Below are 19,426 nucleotides of genomic sequence, written 5' to 3'. Positions count from 1 at the left end.
TTCTCACAAAATAAATAAATAAACTGAAAAAAAAATAACTTTTTAAGGCCTTGTCCCCTAAGCTAAAATGAAGCTACGTACCCAAAGGGAAAGAAAAAACATTCTGAAGCCCTTGTAGAAGGATTTACTAAAACATTGCAAAGACACACAGCTCTAAAGCTAGAAGACAGGAATGCTTTGATTTCCATCTCAAACGAAAATATTCTCCCTGATATAAACATGCAAAGTGGCCGTAATAGATTTGAATGCGTGGGTCAGCCAAGTGACATCATTCGGGATGCAACCCAAGTCTTTGAGGAATTAAATACAGCTGTACCTGTCTTACAAATTAAGTCTTGACAAGAAATGCGGCTCCAGAAACAATTCAAAGGCCACCTATCCCTTTTATCAATCCCCCAAGCCTCCCCTATTAAACAGACGTAAGTAAAACTTTACCAATGAACTTTTCAACAATACATTTTATAGCACGTCTACTTAAAAATAGTTTTCAAAATCTTTACTATTTTCAGTTTCTCTTTTAACAATGGCAAGTCTCCATTCCACCTTTATTCAAACGTGCATTTAGCACCTAAAGGTGTCAGGCACAAGGTGGAAGACACTAGAAACGGGAGCCCTTCTTGCCCTGAACCCCGGGGAGGGTGCACTTCGGTGAACCCTCGTGTCTCCGCTTCTTCCGGCTCAGCGACTTATCATGACAGCACATCCTGCAAAGAGCTGTGGTTCTCAGCAAGCGTGATTCACCCCTACGCCATAGCCTCCGCAGATCTCTGAGGCCAGGGATCCTGGAGTACATTTTGAATTTGGAAATTTGTCGACTTCAGCTTTTAATGTAAAGAATAAGGTTAAAACCAATGAAAATGTTCCCAGGGCCACGCAACCGGGGACTGCGTAAATTTCATACTGATTTCTCAACACAGGACTCAGTCTGCCTTTACCAACGGGGACGGCAATCATTCGGTCAACTCGAAGAAAACACAAACCCCGGAGGACCTGAAGGGTCCCCGAGCACCGAGCCACAGCGCCCCCGGGCCAGGAACCTCCGGGGGTGCTGCGGCTTCGGCGGTCCCGCGGCGGCCAATCTCGCGAGACCAGAGGGAGCCCTGACCGCGCCCCCGAGGGAGCCGCCGAGTGCGGCGGCGGGAGGCGGGGCGCGGGGCGCGGCCGATCACGAGTTCCGCGAGCGCGGCCCCGCGGGCTCAGCGGCCGCGCGGGCCTCTCTCCGCCGGGCGCGCGGCCATGGCGCGGAAGTGGAGTCTCCCTCTGCTCCTAGTGCCGCTCCTGCTCGGCCCAGGCCTCGCGCGCAGTTCCAGCCCTCTGCCCCTGGTCCTCAACACTTGGCCCTTTAGGAACGCGACCGAAGCAGGTGCGCGGCGGCGGCCGGGGGCGGGGGCTGCGGCCGGCGGGCTGACCCCTGGGCGGACACAGGAGCCTCACCTCCGGGCCTTCCTGCACCTCCGGCACCGCTGCGCCTCTTGCACTGGACCCTTACGGAGTCCTCCCTGCCCGCAGCCGCTTTTTACGTCCTCACTTCGCATTCCGCCTCTGTTCAGCCCCGCGCCCCCATGCTTTCCGCCCTGCTGGTGCCTGACCCGCAGCAGTTAGGCCTTTCTGCTGGGACTCCTCCACGGGCGCCTACGCGTTCTTGCCTGACATCCATACTGCTGTCACGGGGAGGGGCGGGGGCTGTCTCTTGTCTACTGTTCTACTTCACCTTTCTAGCCCCTCGGATCTCCCCAGTACCATGAGCTCAAGTGCAGCTTTGCAAACGGCTATTAATTTCCCATACAGACCCTTTTTACATTTACTTTCTGGTGTTCTGTGCTGACATTCTGTATTTGCCACCTGCCGTAGAGTTTCAATCTTGGTTGGCCATTAAAATCATCTGTGGAACTTCCCGTGCCTGAGCCCTACCTCCTGAGATTTTGATTTAACTGCTGGCAACAAGACATTTGTTTTGTTTCCTTTAAAGCTTTCTAAGTGATTTTGATTTGCAGCTAAGACGGAGAACCACTAAGCTATCACCTCTTTCGCGATTTATTGCTCTTAATGCCCAGTCTGCGTGAGGTGCCTATCTACTGTGCTTTCATTCCATCCTGTCCATGCCATGAACTTGTCATGTATTCATTGGATTGCATATGTTTGGCTCATTCATTCCAAGACCTACTACCCCAAGAGTAATTTCCGACTCCTTTCCCCCCCGTCTGAGGCTGCTGGTACAACTCACTGGGGCAGAAGTGGCTCCAGAGCTTGGCGGACAAAAGTTTGGGTGTTAGAGGCAGTGCATCTGATTCAGAAAAGGCGGAAACAGGTTGTGAGAAAGAAATTCCCGGCCTTGAAGCCATGATGAGAGAAAAGGTGCAGTGGCCAACGCAGGGGACATATAAAGGTTCTCTGTAGTGAAAGGGGGAACTTCTTGAAATACACTTTCAATTCTGTAGGTCCAGTAGTTAATGCTTAAAAATGACCCATAGTAGCACCTTCCCTTCAAAGAGTTCTGTTTTTATTAGTAAGACATTGACCACCAAAGATCTTTCCACCCCTTGCCAAGGTACGGGGCTCCAGAGAACAAAGCAGTGCCCAAATGGCTTTTGAATCCTGTTCCAGTTGTGTGACCTTGAACAAGTTCCTTAACCTGTCTGGGTCTGTTTGCTCCAACTTAAAATGAGGAGACTAATTGGACAGTACTTACCTGAAAAGCTGTTGTGCAGATTAAATGGATTAAACGCTGTGAAGCCCACATTGTAATTATTTGCTGTTAGGAAGTGGTTATTGAGACTTGCCATGATTGATGTTACCTTAATAAAAGTCCTCGTTGTGTATATTTTTAATAATCTAATGATACAGAAGAAATTTATAAGCCCGTGATTTAATGAACTTTCAATTTAACTGCCTTTTAGTGCCTTCAATTATAAAATTGAAGGAGAGAAGACATTTCTTACACAGCATAGAAATATTAGTAGGTAAAAAATAAAAAAACCCTCACTTTACATCAATAGTGTTTAAATTCTTCACAGTAAATAGTTGCATTATACAATTTGTCTGTATCACTCATTTACTTAATAAAGTAAAATTCTGTTTAAGGGTAAACATGAAAATATTTTTTTAGATGAGTGCTCAAAACATCTCTGGTTTGTTGCATTTGGCATTGGAAAAAATATATATATAAACCAGCACTCCTGGGATTTGATTAACAGCGTGGAGGACGTTAGCATCTGGAGGCTCTCCCTTGGATGCAGTTGAGCAGGGCTGTGCTGTGTGTGAGAGGGAACAGTGTGACGGTACCGTGGGCTTTGGAGGGAGTCCTGATGAACTTGGAGAGACCACACTGGATGCCATGATCATGGACGGGTAAGAAATCTTCACCCCATGTTGAGTCACACTGATCAGTCTTCTGATCTACTTGCTTCTACTGAGAGCAAGACGGACGAATACGTAAGTTTCATCAGGTCAGAACCCCTAGCTTATGGTGCCCAGCCTTTCCAAACACAAGTTAAGAGAAAGTCATTAGAATAATAGAAATTTCACATGGATGCAGTAGTCTCCTTAGAACACATAGAATCCCACACTACAGAAATACGTCTCTAGACGTGGTAAACAATCACTTAACTGACTTCTATGTACGGTGTGGTTTGCATGACCTGAAGCCTTAAAACTCTTTAGAAGCCATGTTTAAAAGTCGGGGTGGGAGGGGGGGTCGCACCTGAGCAGCTCAGTCAGTTGAGTGTCTCACTTTGGCTCAGGTCATAATCTCGCAGTTTGTGAGTTCAAGCCCCACAAGGGGCTTGGGGCTGTCAGTGCAGATCCCGCTTTGGATCCTCTGCCCCCCTCGCTCTCTGCCCCTCCCCCGCTTCTGCTATCTCAAAAGTAACAACAACAAAAAAGCTAGGAGGAACTTTGAATTGTGGTGCTGTCGGAGTATGCTGTAGGTTGATTTGCTATTCCTTAATTTATCTGATCATGGGAATTTGTATGCACTTCATGGATGTGGTATCATCTTTACGTTAAGACAGTGGAGTTTATCCTACAAAGCTATTGCTTGGAGTAAATCAATGTAGTTTTTATCTGTGAACCTGAGAAAGTACTTTAATAAATCTGACTGTGCTTCTTTTCTTGCAGCACTACAATGAACGTAGGAGCAGTGGGAGGTCTCAGACGAATTAAAAACGCTATTGGTGTGGCACGGAAAGTTCTGGAACATACAGCACACACGCTTTTAGTGGGAGAGTCAGGTATATTGTAGCTACACTGGAACTTTATCTAGTCCTTTGTCTATATTCCTCACTGTGAAAATATAAAATAGTAGATAAAAGCCAAGGCAAGGTCAAATTCTAGCTGTTTTGCTTAACATCTATTTACCATCAGATAAGTTACTTCTAAATTCACACTTTCTTCATCTGTAAAATAGGGTTTTAAAAATTAGTTCATTATCTATGGGGAGATAATTGCTGGATGGAAATATGAGTCAACATCATTTCTCCTCCTGAACTAGTTGCACAGAGCGCAGAGCATCCTTAACATCAAAAGATGGGCACCAGCGTATTTTTGTCCCTTGCTTGAACGTCTTCCAAGTTATATGCCAAAAATCATACCATGATCTATAATCAAATATACTTAAAAATTTTTTTAAACATTTTTTAAGTTTATTTTTATTTATTTTGATGAGATATAGAGAGCAAGTAGGGGAGGGGCAGAGAAAAAGGAAGACAGAATCCAAAGAAGGTTCCACGCTGTCAGCACAGAGCCCGACGTGGGGCTCAAACTCATGCACTGTGAGATCATGACTGGAGCTGAAATCAAGAGTCAGATGCTTAACCAACTGAGCTACCCAGGCACCCCCAAAATACTTTTTTTAATATATTTTTTAATGTTTATTTTTGAGGGAGGGGCAGAGAGAGAGGGAGACACAGAATCCAAAGCAGGCTCCAGCCCTGAGCTGTCAGCACAGAGCTGCACATGGGGCTCGAACTCATGGACTGTGACATCATGACCTGAGCCAAAGTCGGATGCTTAACTGACTGAACCCTCAGGTGCCCCCCAAAATCCGGTTTTTAATGTTGTATTAGCTAATAACTCCAGTAGGCGTCCTTCAATTGTGCCGAAATCCAGAATTAAAAACTGCCTGACAAACAAAAAGGTCTATTTGTTAATCATGCATAGAATCCAGTTGGCCCCTCGTGTGGGGTCTCAACACTGGGTATGGCGCCCTGGTTAGAACAGTAAGATTCTGTGTCGGTGAGCAGGGTGCTTTCCCTTTTGTGATGTGCAGGAAGGGGGATCGTGAAGGGGGTGGAACAGAGAGCTGTCACCATACGCACTCCAGGGTCTCAAGAAGATCAGGTGAAACTGCCTTAACACCGTTCCCGTCTGAATATTGCTCTGAAAGTCTTTGTGCGACCCAGGATGGTATACCCCACTTAAGAGACCGCTGAGAACACTCCACGTACATGTGTTTTGTTTAGAAAACCGTGCTTAACTAATGTACATTTTCCTTCTCTTCCTAATCTCCAGCCACCAAGTTTGCTGAGAGTATGGGCTTTATCAGTGAGGATTTATCTACCAATACTTCCCGAGCCCTTCATTCAGATTGGCTTGCTCGGAATTGCCAGCCAAATTACTGGAGGGTATGTAGACATAATTCTTACAAGCAGATCATTAGAAAATACTCAGTGACATCCTGTCTGCCCTCTGTTGCCTAAGGTGCTGGTTATCACCCTGGCTGCACTTTAGAAACAATGACTGAAGGTGACTGTCTGGGCATGGATGTTCATGAACGTTCCTTAGCTGCTTCTCATGCACATCTCTGGTGGAAAACTCCTGGTTCCTTGCAGTAGCTTTCAAACTGACGGGTGTGCCGCAGGAAGAGGGGGTGTCCTCAGTCAGACCTGCTCTGCTTGTATTTCCTTGTGACAGAAGGTTCCAAGTCTAAAAAAAAATCAAAGTTTGGAAATCATTCATCTAGAATATGTCTTACATTTTGTCTGTGTGGAGTATACCCCTTATCTTACCCTTATTTGACTGGATCTATACTATTTGGTGTCTAGTGTGTTACTGCTGGGATAATTTATCCTTAAATCACTGGGACTTTGAGCATAAATCAGGTTCTCTTTGCCATCCAGAACCCTTCTGTGGACTGCCTTGGTCTCATCTGTTTCTTCCCCCAAATCCTAATTACATTTGAGTAAGGAGTCTCTGGGCTTAGTTAGCATCTAAAAGCGGCAAATGGATAAAACCAGGTCAGGGGAGGCACTAAGTGTGCTAATGAGGAAGACATAGGTAGTAGGTTTCTTGATCAAATACTAATCCACATATACAACCTAAATTAATGGATTTGGATTATTTTCTTGTGTCTTTGTGATCCACAGAGTAATCTACAAGTACAACTTAGAATATGCTCACACAAACGTAGCTTTGAAATAAAGAAGCGTTTTGGTTTTTTTTTTATTTAAAGTTAATTTATTTATTTGAGAGAGAGAAAGAGAGAGAGAATCCTAAGCAAGCTCCACACTATCAGCATGGAGCTGGATGCAGGGCTTGATCTCACGACCATGAGATCGTGACCGAAGCTGGAATCAAGAGTCAGATGCTTAATTAACCGTCTGAGCTGCCGGGACCCCAGAAATAAAGAAGGTTTTTAAAATAGATTTTCCTTTAAATCTCAGAATTCTTCATTGGCCAGGGAACAGATTCTGAAATTTAAAGGTAGGGCTGTGTACCTGATTCCTTTGAGGATTAAGATCTAATAAAAAAAAAATCTTCATTTGTTATCTGCCACTGTGCTGAGAACTTTAGCCGTAGAGAGAGAAAAATCAAGGATCGTTTCCAGACATAGATGTCTATTATTCTACGTTATGTAATTCTGAGATAAGACTAGGTATTAAATAGAATTATATCTATCTGTTCACATAAGACTCAGCTAATCTTTGGTTTTTAATTCATAGCTTTCTGTTACCAGACATCCTTTTGGTTTCTTGCTCATGTTTAGTCATTGTATGTAACTGCTTGCCAATTTCTAAAATGAACTTTCCTAAAAAATAAAACTTAAATCTTGTTTGCAGAATGTTGTGCCAGATGCTTCAAAATACTGTGGACCTTACAAACCACCTAGTGTCTTAAAGCAAGATGGTCCTACCTATAAAGAAACAGGAGATAATTACAGTCATGATACAATTGGTAATTTGCCTTTTACATAACTTTCATGGTTAAAGTTCAGCCATTTTTTTTTAATTTTACTTTAGAGAGAGAGACCATGTGAGCCGGGGAGGAGGCAGAGGGATAGAGATAAAGAATTTTAAGCAGGCCCCACACTCAGCTCGGAGCCCAATGCAGGTCTCGATCCCACGACCCTGGGCTCATGACCTGAGCTGAAATCAAGAGTTGGAGGCTTACCTGACTGAGCCCCTAAGGTGCCCCAAAGTTTGGCCATTTTTAATTGCCTTCCTGTAGTTCTTAACTTCTTTATCCCTATTTACAGTGCCAGATGGTGATTTTAACTGTTTTAACTGCTAAATAAGCGTGCACACACATTCTTTTCATCACATCTATTTACATTTTGGTAAATTACTTTATACAGGGCTCCTAAAATCTAGTGATTATCCACTTGTAGATATTTAAATCTTTATTTCATATTTACTTGGGCTTTTTTGTAGTTTTTATTTATTCATTTACTTAAGTAATCTCTACCCAACATGGGGCTCAAAATCAGGACCTTTGGATCAAGAGTCACATGTTCTTCTGACTGAGCCAGTCAGGTGCCCCTATTTGATGTGTAGTTAGTTCTTTAATAATTTTATGTTGTTTGCTGTATCTGAGCTATAATGTTGAAAATTTCCCTTATTCTATATCAGTGATTTTTTTTGGAATTACCTTTGAAAGGTAACTGAGTAACTTGAAGAGTAAGGATATGGAAAGTCTACCAAATGATGCTGACACTGGGTTCTGAAACAGTACAAATGACACAGCCAGTATAAGTTTCAGTATTCCTGAGCTTCCTATTTTCTTCTACCTGAAATTAATGAATGAGGATATTTATATTACCAACAGTTCAATTATTTCTTTATACTTGAGGTAAACCTCAGAGTTGATACAATGATTTTTTTTTTTTTAACTTCTAGGCATGGTTGTAGTCCATAAGATGGGGCGTACTGCTGCTGGTACATCTACAAATGGTATAAAATTCAAAATACATGGGTTAGTGTTTCGAAAAGAACAGATCTCGCAAATATGTATTGAGTGTAAACCAATATGTGCAAGGTGCTAATGGGAGATGCAAAACATAAAGCACAACCCTACCCTCACAGCTGAGATAAGTAAATGTGAACGAAAATAAATTAGTACGTGCTAAGTGCCACAGGAGTGGGCGTCACAGCTAGTGCTGCGGAGCTCAGGGATGGGAGTGGTGCCTGAGTAAGCAGGGCAGGCAGTTGGGGAGACCAGCAGAGAGATCCTGGGGGCTGAGCCTGAGCCTCAGGAGGGGAAGGGAGCTTGAGTAGTACACGCTCGAGTTCAGGGCTCCCCCTGGAGGGGAGAGAAATAGCATGAATGTCGGGTACCTGGGAGGAGGCCCGGAGCCAGATTTCAGAGAGTCCTGAGTCACTTGAGAGATTTCTGGATTTTGTTTTAAAATAGCAGAAAAACACTGAAGGTTTATTACAAGGAAAAACCTTGGTAAAATTTTGGCACATCAGATAGAAAGCAGGAGTAGATTATAGATGAGGAAAACCAGTTTGAACCTATTGAGATAATCCAGAAATCTGATGATAAAGGATAGTAATAATTGAACAGTCACTGTAAATCTGTGCCGTCCTGATATATAACCAACTGGTATCCAATTCTTACATAATTAGGTTTATGGAAACCTTAGCTGAAAAACTAATGAAAATCTTTGATCTGTGTGTTCCGATGAAGAATTTACTTAAAACGATCCTGAGTGGCGAATTAGCAACATGCCCTATTGTGGAAACCTCCCATAAAACAGTGTGTGAATTCACTCTTGGTCTCCTGTCCTAAATCACTGTGCTGTGCCCTCACACAGTCGAGTCGGAGATTCACCGATACCTGGAGCTGGTGCCTATGCCGATGATACCGCAGGAGCAGCCGCGGCCACTGGGGATGGGGACATCCTGATGCGCTTTCTACCAAGGTGTGAGTCCTCACATCTCTGACCCTTGGAGATCCTTAGGGGGGATGTTGTCTGTCAAGACAGAAAGTGATGGTTTGTGCCACGCAGTCTGATTTTGTGGGTACCAGCCCTGCTTAGAAATCCTACCTCCACACTCTCCACCTATCATTTTTGATGATAATTTAAATTAAGTAATCATTGTCCTCTGAAATAGAATATTTCTTGCTTTACTTCACAGATGAGAACACTTATGATGCATTTAAATAATTTATGCAAGGCCACTGAGTAAAGGAAGGGTGATAATTGGCGATAAAAGCGGGGAAGTCAGTCACGGTGTGCAATTAATTACTGAAAGATGATCATTACGACTGGATGTTTTGCACATGCCCAGTACTTCCCCCACTGATTGTAGCCCCATTTCCTGTTTAAATAGAACCTCTCTCTCTTTTTTTTTTTTAATCACTTCTGGCTGTTGTTACTGGGTAGCAGTTACTCAGCCAGAGCGGAAGATAATAGTCCTCATCTGAAATTGAGGGACAGATTAGCTGAAAAGACAGACATGGGGTCAAGGTTTACTTCCTTTCGTGTTGATGCTTTCAGAGGTGCTACCAACTTCTCTGTATGTATTTCATCACACATGTGACAGCTCGGATGGTTTTAGGTGTCTTAACTTCGCGTTAACACCCTTGGACTTTGTTCTGTGATGCTTAAGTTTCGCCTCTGTTTAAACCAGCTACCAGGCTGTAGAGTATATGAGAGGAGGAGAAGATCCGACCGTAGCTTGCCGGAAAGTGGTTTCAAGAATTCAGAAGTATTTTCCAAACTTCTTTGGGGCTGTGATATGTGCCAACGTGACCGGAAGTTATGGTAAGTTTTATGTGGAATTCGTATTTGTGTGAACTCGTAAATGTTGTTGCAAACGTACGCTAAAAAATACTCTGGTGTATTTTTGCTGCAATACAATGGAAACAGGGACCGTATCAGGCAGGCACCAGGTAAATGTTAATTGTTGATCGTCAAGACCCCCAGAGTCCTTAAATATACCTAAACCCCCCCTTTGGTTGACTACTAGTGGTTATGACCTACTCTTTGGCTCTTAATTCTTACCTTTGACATTGGTCCTACGTCAGGTTTAGCTTCAGCTCCAGTACATGCTGAGATGGGCTAACTCTAGTCAGATGCTTTTATTAATTTGAGGTCGATAGGGACAAATTATCTTCCCTGCTTCTTTTCCATTCATTATATTAATGTCTCAGTCATTTAGACCTTCTTGGGGCTCCAAGATACAAAATGTATTACTAATTAGTAAACCAAAGAAGTTGGCAGAATTATTTTTGCACAGCATTTGAGGCATGTCCTTTGCTTCATTAACTTTCTATATGAGCCTATCACCGTTTCAAAGTGTTTCAAGATCAACCACTGCTGCTTCTCATTAGTGCATTTTCAGATGGGGAAGAGATACAGCTTACTGATCAATATAACTTATTAGGTTAGACTGCTTATTATTGTTCTTTGATCTTTTCCTTCCCACAGTTCTGTATTTGAAAAACTTGTTTGAGGGATTCCTTATTCTTTTTTAAGTGCTGAGATACCAAAGTCAATAGACGTTATGGGGGGGGGGGAGAAGGCTTTACATTTAAAGTAAGTCGGTTTGATTGATTCGGTGTTAAGAAAGAAACCTTAGAAGGCTCAGAGTTGGATTTAACAAGATGTAAAAATGACAATTATATAATGGTAGATGAATTTAAAATTGACTCGTTCCTTAAATTATTGGCATTAGAAGAGGCCCCTGCAAGGTGTTTGCGGGGGGGGGGGGGGGGTGGCGGGGAAGAAGCCCCCTATTGCCATAGGGGTGTGTGGCTGGTCGGGCAGCAGGGAACCGCGTCAGTGAGGCTAACTGGATTAGACACAGAGTGTCTTAACAAAGAGCTCGTCTCGCTTTGCGTGGGAGTAGGAAAGTAGGAAAGAGCAGGGAGAAAGGGGAGGGGAGGATGGAATGGATCATGGTCACGTCCTAGTGGCTAGGGAAATAAAATGTGAAGCCCTTGCCTGAAAAAAATTATTTTTTTGCCAAGAAAAGGATATGAAAACAAAGTAGTGGTAGCAATGACCGCGTGCGTGCCTAGAGTCCCAGATCAGCCTATTCTGAGGTTCAAAGGGATGGCCTTCTCTCACGGACCGCCAGCTAGGGCGTGCACAAAGCATGCTTCTGCGTGGCTCTGTTCGCGTTGGGTTCACGACCGCCACCCGCAAGGCGAGGAAGCTACGTGTGTATTGACCGTACTCACGTGCGTTCTGTTTACCCGGATAACTTTCTCTCTTCTTGGCCCCAGGTGCCGCTTGCGGTAAACTTGCAACCTTTACTCAGTTTAGTTTCATGGTTTATAATTCTCTAAAAACTCAGCCGAGTGAAGAAAAAGTAGACTGCACCTAATCCTTCTCGTCTGTCAACATCTCTGTTTAAAGAAGAAAGAAACAAAGGCTGAAGAGGTCGCGCACCGTCCTCAGCTCACGTGCCTCGTGTATCCTACCTTCTCTGTGTAAGCGCAAAAATACACATGCGCTGAATTAGCACTTGCGGTTTCTACATCGGAAACGTTTTTGATGATCTTTTTATCTAAGCTTTGTATATGCCCTGAACATGAATGTGTGTGTGTGTGTGTGTGTGTGTGTGTGTATTTTCTGTATGTTTAAATTTTAAGTGATACTTGGATCTCTGCTCAGTGTTTCAAGACATTGCAACTTTGGGGATTAATTTCCATAGTGACATATTGAGGCCAAAAGGACTAATGGGTGTTTGGATACTTACAGTAATTAGAATACCCAAGGTTTTAGACCCTAAGAACAACCTAACAATGAATCACAGCATGATTAGTCCTGATTCACTTTCATTACCTTACAGTGATGGGTCTCTTATCACTGATTATCAGTTTTACATAATGCTCCCTACTGACTGGAAGAGGAAACAATGCTGTTAATAATAAAGTTGATTTTTGCATGTATTTGAAAATATTGGGCAGTCTTCTGATGAGCAACTGTGTTAATTTTTTTTCTTTTTCTTTTCCTTTCCCCCCTCTGATGGAGTTCTTAGCGTGTGAAGTTTTTTCTCCAGAAAAATCTCTGATCTTTTAGCTACTGATATCTAGTATGACAATTTGTTCTGAAAATGTTTTCTGGCACATGATTGATACTATGGTGTTACGAATCTCATGTGTAGAGGTTGGTGATGGCACTTAGAAACAGGCAGTGGAGCGCCTGGGTATCTCGGATGGGCATCTGACTGTGACTCAGGTCATCATCTCACAGTTCGTGAGTTCGAACCCCACGTCGGGCTCTCTGCTGACAGCTCAGAGCCTGGAGCCTGCTTCGGATTCAGTGTCTCCCTCTCTTGCTACCCCTCCCCTGCTTGCTCTCTCTCTCTCAAAAATAAACAACAACAAAAGAAATAGGCACTAAAATGGCGTCTAGCTTGGTATTGTTTTCGTCAGCATCCAGTCAACTATCTGACAACAAGAGAGGTGCACATGTGCCTTTCTAGCGTCATCTTTTCCTTCAAAATCATCATCTTTTACATCGGGAGTCATTCTTAAACCTGTATGTACAATATTCTTCTCAAAGCGTAGTATATCTGCTCTGATCTTTTTCTGCACTCATCGTAATATGCAGTGTTCTTTATAACTTACTTAGGGCTAGAAACCTATAGTTTTCAGAATGCTTTCAGGTCACTTGTTCTCAGACCTGGCCTGTATAATTGCCTGGAGAACCTCTTCACAAACACCCTCAGCTCGAGCTCTGAGAACCTAACAGCATCTTGAACCGATCTGCCTTGAGGACCTGTGTGTGACCTGAAGACTTCTGGAACACAGCCCCAGCACCCCCCTCCCCCGCCAACACACACACACACACACACACACACACACACACACACTTTTTTTTTTTGTATAGTCACACCTCAAAGTACATCCTTGGGGCAAAACATCCATGATCTGCTCTGGAGATGGGACCACGATGCTTAAACATTTCCTTCTGGTGATTCCCCCAGCCACTAGGGCTGTAAAAAGCAGTTTTACAGGAGGTGGGGTTGTGAACCTCTGCTTATCTTGCAGCTTCCCAAGATACTCGTCTGTCCCTAAGTCCCCTCAATAAACCATTTCTTGTCAAGCCGGACTTGGCAGCCTTTTTCTTCGGTCTTATGGAGGCTTTGGCCTTTGGAGGTCATTCTGCAAATACCTCCTTTTCATGGGACATTAGCCCACCAAATCAGAGTCTTTACAGATGGAAGTCTGAAATCTGGAATTAGCAGCGACTAATGGGAACTTGTAAACTAAGAGAGAAATAATCCTACAGCTTTACACTCACAGACCAGAAGAGAAAATCTTAACTTTTGACGGTTCTCATGAGGCATGGGGATTTGTGTAAACCTGACATTGAGCCTTGGAACAGGGAAAGGATGCCAAATTCAAACTTGCAGAATGTTTATGTTAAGGTGGGACCCCTGTTTTGTGTGGTGGCTATCTGTTCACATTTTAGGCAGCCAGGTGCTACCAGCAGAAAAATGGGAAGTCTGGGGTGCCTGGGTGGCTCAGTCAGTTAAGTGTCTGACTTCAGCTCAGGTCATGATCTCGTGGTCTATGAATTCGAGCCCCGCGTCGGGCTCTGTGCTGACCGCTCAGAGCCTGGAGCCTGTTTCCGATTCTGTGTCTCCCTCTCTCTCTCTGCCCCTCCCCCGTTCATGCTCTGTCTCTCTCTCTCTCTCAAAAATAAAACGTTAAAAAAAATTAAAAAAAAAAAAGAAAAATGGGAAGTCTTTATGACCTATCATTCCCCAGCAAATTAGGAGTTTAGCTGATAAAAACAACCCACTTATGTTTTTAAAAAGTATTTTTTCGGGGCACCTGGGTGGCTCAGTTGAGGGTCTGACTTGGGCTCAGATCATGATCTCATGGTTTGTGAGTTCAAGCCCCATGTCAGGCTCTGCACAGAGCCCGCCTCGGATCCTCTGTCTCCCTCCCTCTCTGCACCTGCCACCATTCTCCCTCTCTCTCTCTCTGTCTCAGAGATAAATATTAAAAAATATATATATTTACTCTTTCACTTTTCTTCTTCCTGATGGAAATAATTTCCCTGTGTATCTCATGTAGAAAGACAGAAATGGAATTACCTTTGGAAACACTATTTTTAGGTTCTAGATTTGAATACCGTATTATTTCAATGCTGCAGATGTGTTTTCTTTTGAAAAGCTAGAAATGCTTTGTTGTCCCTGGTGATGTGCACAGAGGGAGCTCACCTCTTTGATGATGAGCTTCTGGTTAGCAGCGTTCCCAGGAAAGACACGTGGGAAACTAGTGCAATAGCACAGTTTGAAGAGAGAATCGTGAGCCAATCATAAATGGAACTTAGAACTGGTAAAACTTGGTGAAAGCGAGAAAGTGCGTGGGATGGCAACCCTGGAAGCATTCATCATGACCTAACTTTTTATGGCAAACAGTAGTTGGGAGTTTGTGTCACATCTATCCTGGCTGTGCCTCTGAGTAGGTGCGAGGCTATCAGGTGCTTGGGGTCAAGGTAAGATCAGACTGCAACACTTTCCTCTCCATCCTGCCAGGTTGGCTTTTTGTTTTTGTTTTGTCTTTGACCCCACAGAAAATGTTCTATTCCTTGCCTATTACTGTCTATTACTACTTAGGAGAAAATAAATTGTCCTAGCACACACACGATTAGTCACCTTTAAGTGTTTCTGAGAACCTAAAAGCTGCCACTTGGATTTCGTTAGTCAGGTTTTCTATACTGTGTGGATACAAAGAGTTAGGCACACCCTTCCCACCACCTCATTCTGTTCCTGCCTCTTCCGCTCTTGACTTTCAGCTTTCCTTTCCTGTAAGGTTTCTAACATAACAAAGGAGTTTCCTGGGCTTTAATTGGGGCATTATCTTAGCTCAGTTTAAAAACAGCCATCAGAAAAACAAAGCATTGTGGTGTCAACTGTCTCAAAGTTTCTTGATTGTTACCCTAGGTGAACAAGACTCAGCTGTTTGGTATTTTTTTAGCACAACAGGTAAAGAGGAAAACCTTAGCCACAACTAGGTAATAAAGATGTTGGTAATTTCATCTTCATTTATTTACTTTGATTAATCCCTGGAATGATTTTTTTTTTAAAATAATGGGGCAGCAGGGGCACCTGGGTGGCTCAGTTGGTTACACATCCAACTAGATTTCAGCTCAGGTCATGATCTCACCTGTAAGATTGAGCCCATGTGGGATCTGCTTCAGATTCTCTCTCTGTCCCTCCTACCTCACACTCATAAATATAGATAGATAGATAGATGATAGATGATAGATAGATAGATAGATAGATAGATATAGAAAGACAGACAGACAGACGGAAATAAGCCTTTGTTACTGTGAACCAGAACAAACTACCTTCTTCTGACTGATATGTAAAATATGCCTAAGTAGTTGAAAAGTTTTATGGAGGTTATTAAACTTACTACAAATGAACTGTTTAAAAGACAAAAGGAGTTAAAAAAAAAAAGACAAAAAATACCTAGAAAGATATCGGTTAGAAATTAATCAAAAAGTTAAAGGCATTGCTGGGGAGGAAGGTTATGGATGGCTTTGTTAAGAATTCCCTTATGTGTTTAAGAAGCCTGTATGTGTAGTTTGGTTCCAACTATGACATTCTAGAAAAGACACAAGGATGGGAACGGTAAAAAAGATCAGTGGTTGTCAGGGATTAGGGAGGAGGGTGGGGTGAACAGGCTGAACAAAGGATTTTCAGGGCAGTAAGACTACTCCGCATGATACTACAGTGGTGGACATGGGTCACTGTGCATTTGTCCAAACCTACAGAACATAGAACACCAAGTGTGACCCTCATGGAAACTACTGGACTTTGGGTGACAGACCCGTGTCCATGTCGGTTCATGAGGCATAACAAATGTCCCATCCTGCTGCAAATGTTGATGGTAATATAATAGGGAAAGATGGGACGAAATAGGCTGAGAGGGAAAGGTCAGGACCTGAGGTCCCAGGGTGGGGAAAAACACCTAGGTTGGAACAACGCTGGGAGGGTCTGACCACAGCAAACCCCCCAGGTGTAAGGTTCCTCTTGAGAATGTAACAGACACCCCCCACTGCCCCACAGGTTCTCCTCAGGAATTTGACAAAAGACCTGATTAAAAATAAGTAGTGGACCACAGAACACATGACCCCACAAGGAATGATATGGCCATAGACCAGCCCTCATACAATGGAATCGAGCCAGTCAGGAATGGGCAACCCAGCCCCTAGCACCGTCAAGCCAATAGGGGTAGAACCTGAGAGGGAAAGAGAGGGAAGGGAAGGGGGTGCTGACCTTAGAAAACCAGGACTTGCCTAGACTTGTGACTACTCACCTTCAAAGCTCCCTCTTTGTAAAGAGAACGTTCCTACTCTTCTTCCTTTCTGATCCTGTACTCTAATAGTGTCCACCTCCTCATTCTTCGAAGCGGAGAAACAACGAACCCTGGTGTTGGGGTGAAACATCGTGCAACAGTAGGGGAAGCCAGGCCTGTGTGGGGAAAGGGCTGTTAACGGAACTTTGTGTACTTTCTGCTCAGTTTTGCTGTGAACCTAAAACTGCTCTAAAAAATTGAAGTCTGAAAGGAAACAAAATGCAAATACTGTTTTTAGTAACAAGGAAGAAAGCTCAAGTATTGAAGGTCTCGCATGTGACTATGGGCTGGAGTCTTATATAATAATAGTCTGCATCGGGGCTCTCGCGGGGGTAGGGGTGGGGTCCGTCAGTGAAGCGTCGGACTTCAGATCAGGGTGTGATCTCGCAGTTCGTGGGTTCAAGCCCCACGTCGGGCTCTGTGCTGACAGCTCAGAGCCTGGAGCCTGCTTTGGATTCTGTGTCTGCCCCTCTCTCTGCCCCTCCCCTGCTTGTGTTCCATCTCTGTCTCTCAAAAAAAAAAAAAATAATGTTACGAAAAATTTTTTTAAAAACAATAAACATTAAAAAATAGATAAATAAATAATAGCCTGCATCGATTCAGCATTGAACAATACTGAACAATTTTATGTGTGGTGTCGTTTTATTCTACCAAAAGCTGATTAAGGAAGATAATATGAGTATTGTGAGTTTTGATATTTTACATGCACTGACTACAACCCTCTCAGGCAGGCATAGCACTGGATTCTGTTCTGGACTATTCTTTTCAACGTTTCTAAAGCAAAACCTTGATTGAGATAGTGTCCCTTTCCCGGGCAAGGGGCAGTTTGCTTGCTGTCCAGCATAATAAAAAGAATCTCTCTTTTTTTTTTTTGAGGCAAATGTTAGGCAGATTTGCTTGCAACCTCCTTATAAAAATGAGGGTTTCCTGAGCTTGAGTTTCCTCAGTTGTGATGCAGCCTTACTGTGTGCTGTGCCCACCCAAGCCCACTGCTCTGTACCCTCACCGGACCTAGGAGGGACCTGAATAGGAAGACCATGCTGTTTGCTGTGCTGTATAAGCAAGCAAGTCCTTTGTCTCTGACCCAGTATCTCTTGTCTTCTGCCAGCTTCCATGAAATTAGCAGGCTACCTAAGTAGGATGAGATCTCCAACTCTTCACAATTCTTGGCACTCTGTCAACAGTTATTAGTAGGAAATACCTTATTTTTGTTATTATTCCCTGTCTGTTGTCTATTTGAGGTAAATGATTATAGACCTGCAGTTAAGTTGAAGATAAGGACAAGGAATGTAGTTTCACAAATGCAGACTCTAAAGAATTGTTTTACAAAGGCCAAAGACAACCGTCTGAAGCTGTTCACACAAAAAATGTTAAAGTGGTTGTGACAAAATTTCAAAAAGATTCCTTATTCTATTCAGGAATCCCATCTGAAACCCTAGATATTATCATTTCTTTAAATGAAATAATCAAATTCTACTCAGGAATCTCGTCTACAACCCTAGATATTATCATTTTTTTAAAGAAAACAATCAAAGGGATGGTAACTAATATAATTCAAATTATAACAAGGTGTACAACTAAATAACATATACCAAATAATGGATAGATAAATGATACTTCAAGAGTCCTTCCCTGTTAAAATTGTTATAGATCTTGAAGTACTCTTCTAGGATACTGACCTAAAGTTGCTAGAAATATACTTGTACACTATATACACACAAACAAAAAAAGCATGTCTATTTCCAACACCAGCATTTACTCAAGTGATTGCTTTTGGTTTCAGAAGGCAAATAATAGGCATAATGTATTTTAATTGAGATATTATACAGACTATAATATACTTTCAAGCCCATCATTTTTCCTTGTTGAACTCCTTTTTAAAGTGTCATTACATCTGATGCTCGGTGATTGAATTTGGAGCTATGGACATAATTAAAGTCATTTAGTATCTTAACAGTTTCATTAAATTCATTTGAATAAAAACTGGTGACATATAAATATATATCTTAATTGGATGCTAATTATGAAGATAAACTAAGACCTATTTATGTCATTTTACTGGCATTTTTAAAAAAGAATCCTAGGGGCGCCTGGGTGGCGCAGTCGGTTAAGCGTCCGACTTCAGCCAGGTCACGATCTCGCGGTCCGTGAGTTCGAGCCCCGCATCAGGCTCTGGGCTGATGGCTCGGAGCCTGGAGCCTGTTTCCGATTCTATGTCTCCCTCTCTCTCTGCCCCTCCCCCGTTCATGCTCTGTCTCTCTCTGTCCCAAAAAAAAAAAAAAAAAAAAAAAAAAAAAACGTTAAAAAAAAAAGAAAAAAAAAAAAAGAATCCTAGACCTTTGAAAACGCTTCTAAAAAGGCATATTTAAAATTTTTGCTTGTTTTCTTGAATATTATGCTGTTTATGATTACTCAGTATAATTCCAACCCCTGTCTTAAGAAGTTAAAATGAGACGGGGCGCCTGGGTGGCTCAGTCGGTTAAGCGCCCGACTTCGGCTCAGGTCATGATCTCACAGTTCGTGGGTTCGAGCCCCGCGTCGGGCTCTGTGCTGACAGCTCAGAGCCTGAAGCCTGTTTCAGATTCTGTGTCTCCCTCTTTCTCTGACCCTCCCTGTTCATGCTCTCTCTCTCTCTCTCTCACAAATAAATGTTAAAAAAAAAATTAAAAAAAAAAAAGAAGTTAAAATGAGATAACGAGGTCTACAAAAAAATATAATTGCTTCTGGCTCATATGTGCCATATGATGTTTTCCTACCCAACCCAGGCTCAGCCAGCAATGTGCCAATGGAGTGCACACCCATTTGAAGAATAAAATAATCAAAATAAAAAATGAATATAATGGGGGACACCTGGGTGGCTCAGTCAGTTACACAT

General features: G+C 42.8%; 1 protein-coding gene across 1 annotated transcript; it reads left to right on the top strand.

The window, feature by feature from the left end:
* Nucleotides 1-920: 920 nt before the first annotated feature.
* On the top strand, nt 921-11,692 carry AGA (aspartylglucosaminidase). The gene is made up of 9 exons (XM_043557923.1): nt 921-1,363; nt 3,195-3,348; nt 4,117-4,229; nt 5,509-5,621; nt 7,056-7,170; nt 8,112-8,187; nt 9,032-9,139; nt 9,852-9,985; nt 11,452-11,692. Exons 1-9 carry the CDS (start codon nt 1,237-1,239, stop codon nt 11,550-11,552), a joined length of 1,041 nt encoding a protein of 346 aa, XP_043413858.1. The 5' UTR covers nt 921-1,236; the 3' UTR covers nt 11,553-11,692.
* Nucleotides 11,693-19,426: the final 7,734 nt, after the last annotated feature.

The sequence above is a fragment of the Prionailurus bengalensis genome, chromosome B1, assembly GCF_016509475.1.
Source record: "Prionailurus bengalensis isolate Pbe53 chromosome B1, Fcat_Pben_1.1_paternal_pri, whole genome shotgun sequence".
Taxonomy (NCBI): domain Eukaryota; kingdom Metazoa; phylum Chordata; class Mammalia; order Carnivora; family Felidae; genus Prionailurus; species Prionailurus bengalensis.
Note: the sequence above shows the minus strand (reverse complement) of the source record. Positions and strands in the feature narration are given on the sequence as shown.